We start from the raw sequence: 19,482 nt of genomic DNA on the forward strand, positions 1-19,482 counted from the left end.
CACTGCTCCCCAGACAATCCTTGGACTTTCTTAAGTCTATACCTGTATTGTTTTGCATGTTTGGCTAAGAATGCAGGATCTCCACTCTTCAGAATTGTACCTATTTTTCAAGGCCTATATCAGAGGTAATAGTACTTTGGAAATTCTTCATTGATGCTCAGCAATTAGATTTGATGTTTCTTCCAAAAGCCAAAACATTTTGTACATCTAAAGGCGTTTAAGATAAGGTACCTTGAAACATTGGTGTCTCCTATCTTTCAGCCACATAGAAGTTTCCTTAAGAGCAGAATGGTGTTCCAGTGGTCTTTGTACTCACTGCAGTGCTAGGGACTAAATGGTGCAGTTGTTGAATTGATAAACTTTGCAAGAACTTTTAGTATATCACAGTTAATGACTAGTATTGAATCAAGAAATTTCCTCAGACTTGTGAGAATTACATAAACAATATCTGTAAGTTACAGAGTATTTTATAAAGTTCTGCAGTGTGCATACCATTTGGATTTTGTGCTCATTGAAAGTGTGTCTGATCCTGAAACAGTATAGAGATTTTTTGTTAATTAGAGGAATAAAAAAAAATGGACTAATCAAAATCTCTTTTTAGGGCCTGTTTAATAAGTTAGTCGAGCTCACTGAGGAAGCCAGGAAAGCATATAAAGATATGGTTGCAGCAATGGAGCAAGAGCAGGCCGAGGAAGCCTTGAAGAATGTGAAAAAGGTGCCACACCACATGGGGCACTCTCGGAACCCCTCTGCGGCAAGCGCCATTTCTTTCTGCAGTGTCATTTCTGAACCCATTTCTGAAGTAAATGAAAAGGAATATGGTAAGTTGGTATATATGGCACATGATATATATCAGATGATTTAAATATTGAAATCATTTAAGTGATTAGTTACCTTTTGTTTTTATCTCATTGATTATTCATATTTCGGTCGGAAGTTTGGTCTGAAAAATTGCATTAAGCATGTGCATTAAAAATCAGGAAACTATTTGGGGCTGACACTTGCTATGAGACCTTGTAATTCAGTCACATTTCCAGAATCCCCAAAGGGATTTAAAAAGCGAAAGGTGGGGATGTACTGTCTGGTGACTAACATAATAAAAAATCATTAAAAAAAAAAAAAAAAAAAAGCGAAAGGTACCACCATACTTGTGACCTATAACTAAGTACATTCTAGGAAATTTCGTTCTAATACTTTATATTGAATTGTTGAAGTTTTGATTTACTAAGTAAACAAAAGACCTGAGTATTATGGAATATAAACTTATAAAATCTAGACATATGACATTTAAGTTAAATTTGATGGTAGTCAAAAAGAAACAGACTAAAACCCAGCATTTGTGTGTGTTAAAGAACAAAAATTCACCTGAGTAAATTTAAAGATCTAATTGGCTTTCTTAGGTGATTTATGCACTGGGCAACATCCCATCTAGCAAGTGGGGGGGAGCTCTGAGAAATTGCACAAAATGGAAGGCTTGTATAGGAAAGAGGGTGGGACAAGGAAATTATTAGCAAAAGAAGAGAAAGGATTGTTGCTGGCCAGGTCACCTTCCTTTAGGGGGCAGGCAGGCAAGGGGTCTTATAAGCGGATTGTCTCATCTTCCTGTTGGGGGTGGAAAGGGCCCCTGTGACAGATTACCTCATTGGCGCTGACCAGAAAACGCTTCAAACTTAATATTTCTGGGTGAGGTTGAAACCGCGATTAGGTTAGATCTTAAGCTCTTGTTTAGTGACTTGGCTTCAGTGATGCCGTTTTGGGCCTGTGGTTTTCTCTTTAACATCTGTAGTAAAATAACATTATATACTGCACTCTACGTCTTAGGAGTTTCCTTGCCTTTTTTCTACAATACTTTGAACTCTTTAAGTTCTCCACTTTTCATGATCTAGTTTCTGGTTCGTTTCCCCGATTTTTTTCTTTTTAAAAGTAGGATAGCCACCTCCTTCAGCTTGGCTCCTGTTTCTTCCTCCTTTTTTTTTTTTTTAATCTATCTGGGAGTTTATTGAATAGTGTGTTGCCACCTAAAATTTAACATGTAAAAAAAAGAGTCCTCATGTTTTCCTTTTTTTTCTCTCACACTCCCTTTCCTAGTCTCCCTGTCTGTGATTGTAGTTAAGTGGAATGCTTTTGATAAAGCTCTAGGCCAGAGACAACGAACAAGTTACTGTGGGGCTTCAGGAAACTACAGATCGAGGATAAGTGTTATTGGCTTAGAGGCAGACATGTTTCTTTGGCTGGAGTGCCACTAGTTGAAAATAAGATAAAGTGCCAGCTTTGTAAATGAGATCAGTTCTCTCTGTATAATGATATGCAGATCTGAAAAGCAAACTTCAAGGTAAATTCATAAAGCTGTGGGTTTGAGCAAATGACCATGACCTTTATTTGGGCACATGAAAAGAAAAGTTATGAAAACAACTTCTCAAAGACTTAGGAGATGTTTTTAAAAAGCACCAAAATTAAAGTGTCCAGAGATTGAAGCCTTAGCTTTTTCACACTCTGTGTGGGGGACTGAGAAATAATTGATTAATTTCTGGGCCTCGGATTTCTCTTTAGTGAAATTAGGAGGGTTCATCGAGGTCATCTATAAGGTTCCACTCAAAGCTAAAATTCTATGAGCTGTTAAATAACAAAATTCAGCCAAGTGTCTTTGACGATCTAGTTAGCTTTATTAAATGATTCATGAATTGGGCAGCCACCATCTAGCAAGTAGAGAGGCACTGAAGAATTTTACAAAGTGGAAGGTTTTTATAGCACGTGGGGGAGGGCAAGAAAGTTATTAGGAAAAGAAAAAGATTGTTCCAGAGGAGACTGTTTGCTAGGGGAAAAAAGCAGGGGATCTTCTCATGCAGATTACCTCATCTTTCTTCGGAGGATGGAGAGGACCCAGGTGACAGACTCATTGGTGCTGATGGAAAGAAAAATTTCCTGACTGACCAGTTAAGGCCACGTTTCTAGGGGAGGTTGAAGCTGCAATTGGATTGGGAATTAAGCTCCAGTTTGGGAACTCAGTCTAAGTGACACCGTTTTGGACCTGTGGTTTTCTTTTTCTTTCTTTTTTTCTTTTTCTCCCCAATCTGGTAAAGCTAATGGTTGAATCCTAAGGAGGGATTTAGATGGAACCTTAAGGATTCTGACCTGGTGAGCTGATTTATGAGGACACCAACAAAATGAGTGGAAGGAATCACAGATAACATTGAGAAGAAAGCATGAAGTTATTCTTTCTGTATCGGATGCATTCAGCAACAAACATAAAACCACTGCGAATACCACTGTGGCCTAAGAAATCAGGATATTTAATTATTTCATGATATCCTCAAAGTCCCCAGCTCTTTCCTCCTTTCTGTTCTTCCATTCGCAGTCTGTGGCTTTCTGTTTTTATGCTTATCATCTCATGTTCATAAGTAGCTGCCGTGGCTCTGGCATTAGTAGTCAAAAGCTGGAGGTTCACGCAGTGAGTTCCTTTTATCATTGAAGGAAGCAGTTTTCAGAAGACGACTTCTTTTGTTTCATTTGGCCAGAAATGATCTTGTGACCCCTTTTAGGTGCAAGGGGGTGGGCAAGGGAATATTTGGCAAAGGAGGAATGGGATAACCATGATTGTCTAAGAACCATTTTAATTCATCCTCCAGGCCTAGGCTCAAGTTCATTCCAAGTTTGGGGGTTCTGTTATCCAGGAAGAAAATGGGGAATGACTGTTGGGTAGACAACAAGCAGCATCTTCCATGTCATCCTGATGCAGGATGTCTAAAATGTTTTTTCCCCCATAGTTTAAAGAAAAAACAAAGCCTGGAAAAGAATGCTAATCATTGATAGAATAGAAAACCTCCTGTGATAGTCCGGTCTTCCTGTCTTTTGTATACCGGTTGTTTTCTTTGCTTATGTTTTCCTTCCACCTATGCTGAGTCTCAGTTCTATCATCACATGGAACGAGTAGTTTTGAACATAAAATCCCAACTAAGTTGTAAGTTCTTAGAGATGGGAACTTGGCACTTAATGGGCACTTGATACATAATAATATCTCACTGAATTCTTACTATGCGCTCGGCACTTCTCTAAGCATTTCAGGTTTATTAATACGTTCAATTGTGTGAGCAACCCTATGAGATAAGAAATACTGTAACTGCAGGGGTGCCTGGGTGGCTCAGTTGGTTAAGCGTCCAACTCTTGATTTCAGCTCAGGTCATCATTTCAGGGTCCTGAGATCAAGCCACAGGGCAGTCTCAGTGCTCAATGGGGAGTCTGCTTGAGATTCTCTCTCTCCCTCTCTCCCTCTCCCACTCTCTCTTTCTCCTTCTCTCTAAAATAAATAAATAAGTCTTCTTAAAAAATAAAAAAGAAATAGTGTACTGCATTTCATAGATGAGGAGGCTAAGATGAAGAAAGGTAAATAACTTGCCAGTGCCACCCACACACCTAGTAAATCTGACTCTAGAATCTGCATTCTTAGCCGGTTCCCTGTCTGTTGAATGAGTTTTTAATAGGCCAGTGTAGTAGCTTTTCAGTAACCACTTAATGAGGGGGGGACAGCCTCACTGTGTAGTCCGTCCATCCTGAATTTCCTGCTCATTGTCTGCCACTAGTTTCTTCTGTAGTTTCTCGAACTCCTTTGCTTGTTCTGTCTGTAACAGAAGATGGACAGCTTCCCTGTGCGTACTGATAAAAGGAGACATACACACACCTCATCCTCTGACAAATCCTCTAGGGATTTGAAAGTTTAAAAGACAATTTCACAAAGACCCAGTAAACAAAAGAGGAAAGCATAGAAGGGGTTAATAAGCAAAGAAGAGCTCTGTTGAATAAGTTATGCTATAATAAACAATTCAGAAGCAGCGTAGGTTTGGATAGGTACCATTTCTAGGTTTGTTGAGATCTTTGGTTCTTCCTTTAACTTGCTTCCTGTTTCCTTCATCAGAAGTGGACTTCTAGAGGTTCTGTTCTGGATTTAGACTGTCCTCCTCCCCATCCTAATCAGATTTCTCCTGTCCGCTAGAGAAAGATGGCACTTCATACTCTTCTGTTTCTCCATGGTGTCTGCATGTGTTTGTGTGCTCAGTAACTGATGATCAAGCTTCATCTATTACTTTAAAGTGGGAGCCTAGAGCCTCCCTCCCCAGTAGATACATGACCTTGGTGGCTTTTTGATGATTGTGACAAGTCTCTTGATTTCTAATAGCAGAGTCCTTTGCCTCTGCTTTTAAAGTCATATCTCCCTTTCTTTCCCAAGGACCCATGTGGGCTTTCAGCTCACCTACCCAAGTAGATGAAGGCCCAGGGTTGATTCTGGAAAGAGATGAGCCTGACCTAGTATCCTGACTGCCTTCCTCTTTCTGTTCCTTGATTCATCGACAAGGGGGAGGTGGAACTTTTTCCAGGACCCCAAGTGAATTCTTATACTTTTGAAGGAGGATAAAAACTGTTGGAAGGATATATAAATGTGCATCTAAATTTAAAAAAAAAATGTATGCCCTTCTAAGGGGGGGGGCATAACTGAGTCTGTGTATGACATTTTTCATTTAATAGGCTGTTTTGCCTTCAGCACTTACTCTGTGCCAACCATAGGGACACAGATGAGCAAGAATGAGGATAAGGAGGGAGGAAGGGGTGGCACAGCAAACACAAAATAAGTGGTTTTGAACTATATATGCAGAAAATGCTGTGGGAATTCAAGTTAGTGGGAAGTCAGGAAAGATTTCATAAGAAATTGACATTTAAGGATGATTATCAAGGATGGGTGGGTGTCTGAAGGGTAAAGGAGGAAAACACATCTTATATGGAAAGAACAGCTTACGCAAAGCAAGGAATTGTAAATAGAAAGTTATAACTTCTGGGAGCAGTGAGAATGCAGAGTGGCCCCAAGCATAGAGTGCATGGGCAGGGGTTGTAACAAATGGGATGGGAAAGATAGGTGAGGGTCACATCATGGAGGGCTTTGGCTATGCCAAGCTGAGGTGTTTGGATCTTGTCATAGGGTAATAGCCCGTTAGACAGTGATGTGACCAATTCACAAAGCCAATGAGGAATATATAGAGATGTATAGCAAGATAAAGAAGGCTTGGCTAAGACAGTAGTGACCAGTTTAGGAGTTTTTGAGCTAGAAGTGACATACAAGTTCAGTGGAGTAAAGTAAGGGGAGAATGATAGGGTCAAGGATTACTATAAGTTCTCTTCTGCTTTGAGACTACGAAAATGATAACGTTATTAACTAAGAATGAAAATATAAGAGGAGTAGATTTTTTTTTCATGAGGTAGGAGACTGGAAACAACTTAGTTCAAACTTGAAGTAACTGCAGGAAAGAAAGGTTTTTTTCCAAACCATGCGTCCTGACTTCAAGTGCCCACAGTATGGTTTTTATCAGTGAATAGTTGATGGGTGACATTCAGGTTGACATATTAATATGAGTAGACGTGCTGTAACGCTGCAGCTTGATCATCATACTTTAAAACTGCAGATAGCAGCTATAATGTAAATAGAAGGGGGTGTTATTGTTTTTTAAAGGCAAAAATAAATGGGACTACATCAAACTAAAAAACTTCTGCACAGCAGAGGGAATCAGCAAAATGAAAAGGCAACCTACTGAATGGGAGAAAATACTTGCAAATCATCTGTCTGATAAGGGGTTAATACCCAAAATAGATAAAGAACTCATACAACCGAATAGCAAAAAACCAACAATCCAGTTACAAAGTGAGCAGAGGATCCGAATAGATATTTTTTCCAAAGAAGACATAGAGATGGCCAATATAAAAGGATGTTCAACATTACTAATCATCAGGGAAATGCAAATTGAAACTACAAGAAGATACACCACCTGACACCTGTTAAAATGTCTGTTCTCAAAAAGACAAAAAACAATAAATGTTAGCAAGGATGTAGAGAAAATGAAATCCTTATACACTGTAACAGTGTAAATTCGTGCAGCCACTACAGAAAACAGTGTGGAGGCTCCTCAAAAAATTAAAAATAGAAATACTGTATGATCCAGCAATCCATCTTCTGAGTATATACCCAAAGGAAGTGAAATTATTATCTCAAAGAGATATCTGTACTCCCACGTTCATTTCATCATCATTCACAGCAGCCAAGTTATGGAAACAATCTAAGTGTCCATCAAATGGATGAATGGGGTAAAGACTGTGTGTGTGTGTGTATGTGTGTGTGTGTGTGTGTGTGTGTGTGTTGCCAGAGTCTTGGGGAGTGGGCGAAGTGGGTGAAGGGTGTCAAAAGGTAGAGACTTGCTGTTGTAAAATAAATAAGTCATGGGGATAGAACATACAGCATGGCAACTATAATTAATAATACCGTATTGCATATTTGAAAATTGCCTATGGAGTAGATCTTAAAATCCTTATCAGAAGAAGAAAATTTTTGGTAACTGTGTGCTGACAGATGTTAACTTGATTTATTAAGGCAGTCATTTTGCAATATATACAAATGCCAAATCATTATGTTGTACACCTAATATAATGTCATTTGTCCATTATACTTCAATAATCAAAAAATGAAAAATGAAAGAAAAACACAGGAAAAATGAGGGGTAGGAGAGCTGTCCTTCGTCTCCTCATTCTTAGTATTTTTTTTTGTTTGTTTTAAACTGACTTCCTGTCATTAAAATTATTTCGATTATCACCACTGTATTATATAATAACACTTCTTTGTTTGGCTACCAAATTCAGTTGGTGAGCCCAGCTACATATATTATAAGATAGATTTTCACAAATGTTAGAAATGCACGGATGGCTTCTTTGCTTGTTATAAGGGAAACAAGTCCCATTACAGGCTAAGACAGTTCTCTGACAGTGGGAGCATGACACAAACATGTCAAATTGGAACTATTTCTGCCGGACATCTTGGCGCTGCCATCTGTGACTTGTGGATCTTGGGGCCCCATACACCTCTAGGCCAAAAAAAAAGGCAATTCATTGAGTCTCATGAATATATGGATTTTATGTAGAAGCATTAATGAGCTCCTGTTGTTACAAGGTCTTGTGTATTCTGAGGCGTAAATACACTTACTTTTGGCTCCTTGTTTCTGTATCTTATATGCACATTTTTGAGAGTTGTTTTCCCTTTGTAACATTTAAACCAGGACTAGAATAAACTTTTAGTTTTTCCAACCAGTCGGTGAGCCCACAAATTTATGTAGTTTGTTCTTCCCTCTTTTAAGAGTTACACGATTCTGGAACCGTTCTGGTTTTTAAAAAATCTGTTTGGTATTTGCAGAAACAAATTGGAGAAACATGGTGGAAACCTCAGATGGGCTGGAAACATCAGAAAATGAGAAAGAGGTTTCTGGTAAGCTTAGCACATCTGAAAAGCCCAGTAAACTTCCATTTGATGCAGCCCCTGTTGGTAAGCAGCCATCATTACCGGCTGCGGGCAGTACTACCTCAGCTACAAACCCTGGGAGATCAACAGTGAGCGATAAAGAGGAAGTGAAGCCAGATGACCTGGAATGGGCCTCCCAGCAGAGTACAGAGACTGGTTCTTTGGATGGCAGTTGCCGAGATCTCTTGAATTCTTCCATCACCAGCACCACCAGCACTCTAGTCCCTGGCATGCTTGAAGAAGAGGATGACGAAGATGAGGAAGAGGAAGAAGATTATTCTCATGAACCCATATCTGTAGAAGTACAGCTCAATAGTAGAATCGAGTCGTGGGTCTCTGAGACCCAGAGAACAATGGAGACTCTTCAGCTTGGAAAAACCCTTAATGGTTCTGAGGAAGAGCGTGCAGAGCAGAGTGGAGAAGAGGAGGCAGAGGCGCCTGAAGTGCTAGAAGCAGGGATAGACGGGGAGGCCTGGACTGCTGACCACCAAGCAAGTCAGGAGCAGCAGAAGCCTGGCAGCTGCAGCTCGCTGAGCAGCGAGCCCTCTGATCTTAGTTATCCGCCCCCAGGTCTGTAACTCAGGAAATGGCCACTGTCTGTCTGCAGCTGTGTAAGGGTTGCAGCCATTCTCTTTTACGCTTCATCTCAACGTTTTGCACTGTCCAGTATTTAATATATGTATTTAATTTCTGACAAATATTTTTGTAGCTGTCTTTTACTTGTTTTACTATAATCTGTAGCTTAGCTTTTAATTAGCATCTAAGTGTCTTTCTAAGAGCTGTGTGGAAATTCAGTATTGTTTGAGCTTATTTTGTTATGGAAAATAATGATTAAAATAGAAGACTAGGTTTAAAAAAAGAAAATAAATTCAAAATGCCTAGTTAGAGTCATTTTGAAAGTTAAAGATCAGGGCTCTAAGGATAGGAGCAGTTACCAATGTTTGCTTCAAGACTATGCCTCCTTCGCTCTGATTTGATCCAATGTTGTTGGGCTTTAAAAAAAAGAACTGGAGGTAGATTTGGAAAACTGAAAAAAAGGCTGAGGGTAGCTAAGCCCACAACTGTTTTGTGTTAAAAATTGATGCGACTTTTCTTTCGTCCACAAATGTTTATTTCAGAAGCCATTGATCATTGGAATCAGTTAAAGTTGGGATGGGCTAAAACAGAGCCTCCAAAACTTAGGCTAGCAAAGGAGCCACCACGATGCATTAGAGCTGGCCTTACTTGCGGGAAGTGATAGATGTTGTCTTTGATAGTGAAAAGTCACCCATGATAGGACCTAACAGGTTCTGTCTCATATTTACTTCTTACTTACCTCAGGAATGCTCTTGTACATATTCGTATTTACATGAAGTTAGGCAAACTGTGGCAGGTGCATAACTGTAACCACTTATATGACTGCAGCACTTACATGTAGACTATTCCGAAACAGAGTCTTATACTGGTGTGTTCTCTTGCATGCTTTTGATTTGGGACCCTCTGGATTTGCTATCTGGATTTGATTAGGTATCCAAACTTGTCCTGAGTGAAAAATCATTTCACCTTTTTAAAAAAAATACCTATTTTGTCACTAGCCTTGAGCACCTGCCACATAACACCAACCATAGTTACTGATAGGAGGTCAGGGAGAGGAGCTTCACACAGCTTATAATGTGTATCCTGATAATCAAAAGGTTGGAAAAGGAAGTTTTGAAGAAGCGAGAAAGTTGTTCCAATTGTGCTGAAACTATTAGATGATTTAGAGTACACAGATTTAGGCAGGTATTACTTCTTGATCGCTATTATTTATGTCTGGCATTCTCTACGAATGTGTATACCTGCTTGGGAGGATTTAAACCTACTGAGCTAAAAGTTTTATTTGCTGGTCAATCACCTGGTAGTGACCTCTACAAGTTAGATGACCTGGAGGGATTTCTCTCATCCCCCCAACTCCCTGCTCCCCGCCCCCCATCCCCAGCTTCCAGTCAACCACACACATGCCCCAACGCACAGGCTCCAGCTTTACACTCACAAGTTCCCACAAGCAGGCACAGAGCTGAGGAGGGAGGGGTACTTTCCCTGCTCTGGTGTCACGGGGCAGGGCTTTGCCTCACAGAGGCAGGAGAGAAGAATTGGGCAGGTTTTTACTGAACTCACGGGACTGCTGTGCTAGTTGTGATGTTTTATAATGCTGGCATTTAATACTGGAGAGATGAGATTCTTGGGTGATGATTTAGTTATTTGTGCGTTGTGAAAGGTGAGGAGCATTGCTGTATAGAAAATGTCAGTCTGTCAACTTTATTAGTGTGCTAAAAGGGGACATTGTTGTCCTGTCCCGTCTAAACTGTTCTCCAGGATAGACGTCATAGGCACAACGTAGTTAGTCTAGTACTTAAAGGAACGCAGCATGTAAGGAATGAAGCCTCTGAAATAGTAATCATGGGTGTATATGTGGCAGACCTTACTGTGTCTACGCATTTGGAAGTGTTAGTCGGTTTAAGGAAATGATAGAGATTTTGAACTACTGACAATCTTAAAAGTGAATTTAAAAACTTTTCATACTTTTTATGGTGTAAATTTCCTTTGCTTGGTGTCAGTGATTCAGATAACTCTTGATCTTGAGGTATTGGCTTTTCAAAGGTTTCTTATATTTTATATCTCTTCTGAATGAGAATTGTCATTTTACATTTTTGACATTTGTATCAAAAGAGAAGTTGAGGAAATCTTCAGAACACCAGTAACTTTTAAATTTACTATAGACTTCCGAAGTGTTCGATTATGTGTTCGACAAATGCTCTTGCACGTGCAGGGTCTTCTGCCAGCAAACCCAAGGGACCACAGCCTTTTTATATGAGACAGGTCATTCTAGAGGACTATCCAAAATTTATTAAAGGAAATGCTACTGTGTTGAAAGTATGCTTAAATAAGTATTAATAATGTCTTTATAATTTGTTTCCTTTAGATAAATTCTGGAATTTGTATATTCTATACAGGAGGAGGTGTGAAAATTGGGAAAGTGGTTTTTTGTTTTTTGTTTTTTGTTTGGAACTGGGAGTGGGTGGCTCTTCGGAGACCTAATGGTAAGAGTAGGGGGTTCATTATCACAAGAAATAAAAACCATAGTGATTTTTTTCTTAGTGTGTAGAGGTTGTTTTATGGCAATAATTAATATTAGATTTCTATTTCAGTACATAAGTATATGAATTATAATATGAATTGCACTCCCAGAACTAGATTTCTGCTTCAGTAGGTTTGTTTGCTGTGAAGATTACTTCTCAAAAGACAAATGTTCATACTAGCTTAATTTTTGGTTTAAATATGTTTGTAAATGATGTAATATATTTCTTTTGACTAAACATGGGAAAAATGTGTGTTATACATTGAAAAGTTTTTAAAGGCTTTGATTGGAGGTCATTTTTGCAGAGAGGGTATTTTATATGCTTCCAGTATTTGGAAAAGAATTAGTCAAAAGGAATTCACATAGTTTAAATATTGAAAAATTAATATCCAAATAACGTACTTGTCTGATTTCTTAATAAGCTGGGGGAGGTGGGTGGGGTGGGGATTGTAATGTGCAAATGAGTAGTGAACTCTACATTCATTTTTCAACTCTTTAACATAAAACTGTTGAATCTTAACACATTGTTACTTTAATATATGTATAAAGAAGTATTACTGTTTGTAAAGCTGCTGTTTGCTTTAAAAAAAAAAACACCTGTCATTTAAGTATTTTCTGTACGTTGTGCCAACAGGTTAAAATATTAACTTATTCCATTTAAAACGTAATCATTTTTTGCTTTTTGAAATTTTTCTGTGACATAATTTATTAAAGACCTCTTCTTCCTCCCTTACCCCTTCCAGCCTTTATACACATCACAGAATAAGCCAAACTGTCTACCTAATCCAAAATCTGAATCCTAATTAATGATAAAAATTTAAACTTTGTTGGCACAACATACCTTAAAAGTATTTGTGTTATTTTGTAATTTAATTTCTAAATATACCACATGAGTTTATAATTTAATGTCTTAATTGTAATGCTCCTAATAAAAAAAGCTAGCAAAATTAGTGAATTATAACATGAAAAGATTTTCATCTTGTTCTTTTGTTATATGAAGGATAATTGTTATTTCACATTTTAGGGGTAATAACAGCTTTTTTGCACTATGTAAATACTAGTGGAGATTCTTCTGTAACTAATAAAATGATTATTGAAATGTAGTCTGTCATTTCAGAATAGGTACTTGAGGGATTCATGACTTGCCCAACATGTGGCATAGAGGAAAAAAGAAGTATAACTTGTTGCATTGCTTAGTGCCCTGATGGGTTTGCCAGAGGAGGTTGTAAAATCTACGGGAGGAAGTTACTAGTAAAAATTTCCGTTTGGAAGGGTTGGTGTCATCTGTGGCGCGGGTCGAGGCATCTGCAGAGACCATCCTGGCGTTAGGAGAAAGCCCCTTCAGATTTCTTCTCCTTTTTATGCTCGTTACTCTGTGCCAGGCTCTGTTTTAAGCCCTTTCCTAATATTAATTCATTTAATTCTCACTACAAACTTCTGAGGAAATGCTGTATTTCACTTTTTAAATGATGAAATGGTCATGGAGATGTTCAGTAACTTGCCCGAGATCCCTCAGCCGGTGAATAGCAGAACTGGGTTTCGGTCCTAGTCCCACATCAAAGGCCATGCTTTTACTCACAATGCTTTGTTGTGTCTTAACACAAAATGCTCAGAGTTGCAAACCAAACGGTGTTTCCCTCACCTTCCTCAGGTGTCTTCTGGAATGTGAAGTGTGCCAGGACTGAACTGATTTTCTCAGGGACTGGATTTTATTGAGCCCCACCGGGAGTGGTCCCTTGTCACTACGTCACAGTAAAATGTAGGGAATCTGAAGAGGAGGCTCGTCTGTTAGAAAATAGGATTGCTAATTTTCATAATGAAGTGGATTTTTGCTGATCACAAAAAGAAGGGAGGGGAGCCTCAACAGTTGTATCAGAATATTCCCCCTTTTTGACCGCCGTTTGTATCATTCCCAATTGTTCTTTTCCTAACAGTGATCAGTTTTTCTTTAACTGACCAGAAGAGGGTGTGCACAACACCTGAAAAGTTAAAGGCTACCCAGTAAAATTAGTAAGTGTTTAAAATGGGGGGAGAGGGGAGAGAAGTATCCTAAGCAGTGGGCCTTGCCATAAAAGGTGCTTAGTTCTAACGCTAAGCACAGAACTCCAGAACCATACGTTTCATTTTAGAAAGAGAAGAGAACACAGTCAAGACATTTAGCTCATTTGTTAAGCTGTTAGGTCTTTTGACATTTCTAAATTATTTTGGCAATTCAATTAATATTTTAGCTTGGTTTGGGTTCTTCTGATGTTACATGTGTGAAATAAGGCACGTAGCTAATTGCGTAATCGGTACTGAAGGCAGCCTTATGGATTGCAAAGCCAAAGCATGCTCTAAGAGCCTCCGCAGTGCCAGGTTTGGAAAAATGAGAGATGTTTCCATTCTGGACCCAGGCTTGATCCCCGTATTTCTCTTGATCCTACTCCTCCCATTACACTGAGTAATTAGTTGACAGCTCTGTGGCAGTCAGAGACATTTACTCTTGCAGAAATGGGTTGGATAACTGGCTATGACTCAACTGCTTGTATCCAAGGTTTCCCTGTTCTGGAAGCAGGGTTGGGAGCAAGTAAGATCCTGAGTTGCATGAAATTTGGAGCTCCTACCCGAGCATCGTGTTGTTCGTCCAGTTACCGAGGGGCCAAAGACAGGGTGGAACTGTGAGTTGGTGACCTGTGGGTTGGAGCTTGGAGTGGTATAGATTTGAGGAATGAGTGCTTCGTCTCCTTGGAGGTGTCAAGGCTTGGTCATGGCCTTGAATTACCCAGAGGGAGCAGGTTAATAACCACAGCCTTCCTACAGTGGGACTCGGATTTAAGGCGGTGTTGGTTGTACTCTTACTGGGGTAACAGGAGTACGAGTGGCACCTGCTGAGGCGTGCGGAGTCCCTAGGTTGTCTTTGGTTCTCAGTCTCCTTTGTTTACCTGAGTTGGAGTACTTCCATTGCTTTACAAACCCTCATATTGAGAATAGGATAATGAATTGATATTTAACCAGTTAATTTTGTTACCTCTGGTTAAAGAGGAGAGAAAAGTGTGAAAATTATTGGTTTCTCAATTATAGGAGAAATGTTAGAGGTCCTCATTCCTGTCATTGTTCGTCCGTGCTTTCCCCTTCCTAAAACCAGTGTTGTAAGGCATACGGTGAGTTTCTGACAAATGCACCTTCATCGTGAAGTTTCGGGAATCAGGGACTACCCTATCTGAAATTAGATCCTCTTCATCACTTTCTTCCTCAAACCTGTTCTCTCTCTCTCTTTTTTTCCTTCTATTTACATTTCAACTTCCTGTAGATTTTATTCATCTTATCTCCCTCCCCTACTAAACTGTTGGGGCAAAGTCTTTGGGTTATTTTCCTGTTCTATCTTCAGTGCCTAGGACAATGCCTGGCACAAAATAGACACTCGATAAATCTTTGTTGAATGAATGAATGAGGAAAGGAATTCAGATTGACAATGCAGTCATGCTCTGCAGCATTTATGCTCATACGGACTGACTCCCGGCTACACTGATTTTTTTCACATTTGTTCAGAGTTGGGGTTGGAGGAAGAACTAACCCGAATCTCAAATAGAAAAGCCTCACCCTAGACTGAGGGGCACTCGAGTTACTCTGTATTTAATGTACCTGTATTGCTTATAGTTGAAAACATGGTAAGTGTAGTAGCTACAATTTCCATATAGAGGGAGGTGACACATACACGAGACATTTCTATGAGATTAACCAGGAAGGGGGCAAAAATGCACAAGCAATTTTCGGTGTATCTATAATGTTTTCTTATTATTCTGTGTGATCAGTACATGAGAGTGTGTCATATTATTCTTTGTACTCTTGCGTGCTTGAGATATTTTATATGAATAACCAAAAGGAGGGGTGCCTGGGTGGCTCAGTTGGCTGTACGTCCAACTCTTGATTTCAGCCCAAGTCATGATATCAGGGTCCTGATACTGAGCCCGGTGTTGGGCTGGCCATGGAGCCTGCTTAAGATTCTCTCCCTCTCCTTCTGCCCTTCCCCCCCCCACGCATGCGCTCGTTCTCTCTCAAAAAAAAAATATTAAAATTTTAAAAAATAACCAAAAGTAACAGGCCAACTAAAACACAACCATTTTCTGTTCTTAACTGACTTCCAAACTTGGCACCAAATCTCATTTCAATATCTTGACAAAATTAGTGGTAGAAATGGAACTAGAAGTCAGGCTTAAACCCCTATCTTAATTGATGTAGCAAAGAATTAAGATGTGTTAAATAGCCAGTAGCTACAAATTTTATCTTCCCATGAGCTAGAAACTGTCTCCCTTCATCCTTCACCTGGCCTAACCCTCCCCCAGTAATAAGAAATATGTCTCGCACCTGTGCTTCTCCCATCTGCTCTCTAGTTGGAGCAAGGTGCTTTAATCTTCATAGGAAGATTGAAGATTGTGTTGGCAACCCACTTATCTGGTTTCCTTAGCAACTGGAACAGTGTTTAAAGTGATAGCATCCCTTGCTCAGAATAGAAATCGAGTAAGCCTGATCACGATGTCCTGGTCTGCTCAGGGCTGCTCTACCTCTTCAAAGACTCTTCACCTGGCTATTCATGGTAGCCAACCTTTGAAAGGAGAACTATCTGGAATGTAATCAGTAAGAGCTCTGGATCTGTACATAGCTGACTTCACCCTTGCCAGGCCCAGTGACCTTTCTCTCCAATCCCTGGAATATTGAGCAACCTGTCTCTTTTAATTCCAGAATTTAAGAAAAATTTTCCATGTTAAAGAACTATGCTAGGCATCTATTGTTTTGTCTGCTTAGTATGTCCCTTCTTCAGGGAATGGCTCCACACCCACCCTGTTCCACCTTCACCAGGAATGTAATCTCTAATTGCAACAGAAGCAGACAGACAGTTGACTGATTCTGGGACCATTGACTGGTCTGGGAATCTTCAAACAGTCTACGGTAGGCCAGTGGGTCTCTTCCTTGGGATTTTTGGACTTGGGACTGAGAGTGCCTCAGTGGTTTTGTGCGCTTGAATGTTAAGATAGGAATCTCCAAAGCCCTCGGTGGCCATGAGAAAGCCGTGTTGAACAGGTTTCCTTGCTGTCAGATGTTTTAGAACCTCTAGTATCTTAATATATTTTGACTCTCCATAAGGGGAAAGATTTTTTATCTATCCGGCAGCATTTCCCCAATATTTTGTACCCTTTATCATGGAGTTCTCCAAATGCATCTGACCCCAGAGTACTTTTCTCTCTGCAAAACTATGAACATCCTAGGGAACTAGTTTTTCATGTAACATGCACTAAAATCTGTGGTTCAGACTGAAGTTTCCATGAGGGTAGGACACACAGGGGATGTCTGGACTGCTCTAACTTCGAGGTTTTCAACCAGGGCTGATTTTCTGCCCAGGGCATATTCGGCAATGCCTGGAAACACTTTTGTTTGTCATAACGGGAGAAAGTGCTACTGGCATCTCGTGGGGGAAGACCAGAGACGCTGCTAAGCATCCTGCAGTGCCCAGGACAGCATCCCCTCCCACCCCACAGCAAAGAATTACCTGGCCAAAAATGTCAATAATGCAGAGGTGGAGAAACTGCACCCACTCCATGTCAGGATGCTGGGTGTGGTCCGTAGGGGTTCAGGGCCCCAAGTCCGTGGACTTGTACCCACACAGTGCATTCAAATGCTCTTGACCTCTATTTCTGGCACCTGTTTAGACATTCTCTAATATTCCAGAGTAGACTTAGCCAGACTCATCCAGATCTTCGGGATAAAACAGGCCTTTCCCACCCCCTTCACTTCCTGGGGAAGAGGATAAGGAGAATTCACCCACAGCTTCTGATGGCATGCCAGTGCTTCCTCCCACGTATCCCACTTACTTTCTCCCATTGCATGAGGAGGCGTGCGCGGAGCAAAAGGGCAGGGAGGCACCTCTGCAAGGGCTGCTGAGTGAATACTCCAAGAAGAGCGTGAGTCACGTGCCAGCAGAAGGCCTGGGGAATGAGCTGGTCTGGCCCTGACCGCACAGTTGACTCAACAAGATGGGTGAAGACTGTGTTTTATACGACACCGAGGAGTGGACTCCAGCTGCCTGCCCTGTGAGCAATCTCCCTGAGCCTGACACACTGAAGCCTCCGCACGTTCCTCCAGCCTCCTCTCGGGGAACAGCTGCCCGAACCATGGCCCTCGGGAGGATCACTGGACGAGGGCTTAGAAATAGTTGCCTGGGTAGCGTCTGTATTCCTGGGAAGGAGAACGGAGCACCAAGCCCCTGCCTACAATGGATCCACTGTCTTCCTAAAGACATCGTCACATCCTGGTCTGCCTGAGCAGTGAGGGGGTCCCCAGATGTGGGACTTCATTTTAAAAACCAAAACAGTCCCAGGTCATCTGGGGAGAGTTGGTCACCCTACTGGTCGAATACATAGGGAGACTTACTAGTCATGAAATGAGAACCCTTGTTATATTTTATTTGAATTAATTGATTATTGCTGATTACGTGCTCATGATTGAGTTAGGTACCGTGGCAGAGTGCCGAGAAGTACGTGCAGTCCCAGTTCACACATGTTGTGTGCTGAGAATGTATAAAGTGTTTGCTGGGGACTCAGAACATTTTCCCCAAGAAACCATGCTAAGTGTTGATAATACTTCCAAACAAAACCCCAGAAGCCCTTAAAGATAACTCATATGGGAGGTGAAGTGATAGAAACTTCCCCAGACCTATAGGAAGCAGTGCTGTTGCAAATGTAGTGTCCCAGCTACAGGGCTTGGACACTGCTGTTGTGATCTCCCCTTGTTTCTAGGAGAAAGTGTCTGCCGCCCAGCATGATAGCTGTACAGTCACACCTTCCTGGCCCCTCCTACTAACGCATGCAAATGAGCATATCCAGGTGCACGCATGAGAACACACACGCATGCACGTGGTCCATTTCTTACCCATGGTCCTACACCACAGGGGAAGTGTGAGATTCAAGGTTTCCTTGGTGTCCGTCAGGTGGCCCTTTCCCCTGCTGGGGCGTTCACGTCTCGAGATAGATAGACACCTTCCTATCTGTGGCCTCCAGAGGCTGACGACAGGGGTGAGGAAACACAGCAGATGCCTCAGTCTGTCAGAGACACAGGCCAGGCAGCATGTAGGTCAGGACAACGTGAGCTGAACCCAAGGCAGAGTTTCTAGGACATACAATCTTTGGTATGGAGAGAACCAAAGAGATGATTCAGTTCAATTCCCTCTTTTATAGAAGAGGAAACAGACCCAGGGAAGTGAAGAGACCTGGCCAAGTTCACTTAGACTTTGGGACTGGAAATTTTCTGTCCCTAGGCTCTTGCCCCCTCCATCCTGTGCCTCAGAAACTGGAAAATCCCCTGGAGTTCTCCCCCACCCCAATTCTACTTTTGAAAAGAAGATTCTGTAAGGAGAGCTTTGTTATCTGGACCAAAAAAAAAAAAGCTGGGCTTGCTAAATTGGGGTCATGGAACTCCTGAGGCAGAGATCGCCCAACTCTGCCACCCCCTGCCACCACAGATGCTGCGGCTTCCCTGCGCCTGGAATCTTCCTCTAACCAAGCAGAAAACAGCAACAGGGCAGTACCAGCAACCACCAACAACTTCTACCATCATCACTGTATTTATCTCCACCAGTCGGAGAAGGGCTGCCTTGTTTCTGGCCACGTTCTCATCTCTGTGGATGTTCTTAAACCCCAAGAGCAAAGAGACCGCTGTCTGTGGGTGTGTTAGCGTGATTGAAGGGGAAATACGAAAGCTTTGCTTAAAGAGTTCATCCTGGAGCTTCATGCTGTTCTGGCCACGGATGTCGGCTAAGCACTTAAACCTCTTTCCTAACCTGGAGATGCCAATTATCTCCGACAAGGCCGTGCTGCTTTTTATGGGCTCCTCGGGCTTGCTGAGTGGAAGGATGTGCTCCGGATATACAATTATGACACCCGACGTTTTGCAGGTGCACGGTTGTACACACCTTGCGAAAGGTGTTTGCGTTGATGATCTCATTTCACCCTGCGGGGGAGATGGGGCAGCTATTCCTCTACCCATTTCATGGGTGAAGAAACCAAAAATAAATTTGATTATTCTTCAGACT

General features: G+C 41.2%; 1 protein-coding gene across 3 annotated transcripts in view; it reads left to right on the forward strand.

Annotated features, from left to right (window-relative positions):
- The window catches only part of SECISBP2L (SECIS binding protein 2 like), a 63,388-nt gene extending 50,869 nt beyond the window's left edge, over positions 1–12,519 (forward strand). For all 3 annotated transcript variants that reach the window (XM_040620652.1, XM_040620651.1, XM_040620650.1), the window contains 2 exons: positions 602–821; positions 8,219–12,519. In XM_040620652.1, coding sequence (XP_040476586.1) covers positions 602–821; positions 8,219–8,901 — 903 coding nt within the window. In that variant the 3' untranslated portion in view covers positions 8,902–12,519. The remainder of the gene's footprint in view (positions 1–601; positions 822–8,218) is intronic.
- The last annotated feature ends 6,963 nt before the right edge of the window (positions 12,520–19,482 follow it).

This window comes from Ursus maritimus, unplaced genomic scaffold, assembly GCF_017311325.1.
Source record: "Ursus maritimus isolate PB19 unplaced genomic scaffold, ASM1731132v1 scaffold_35, whole genome shotgun sequence".
Classification (NCBI taxonomy): Eukaryota; Metazoa; Chordata; class Mammalia; order Carnivora; family Ursidae; genus Ursus; species Ursus maritimus.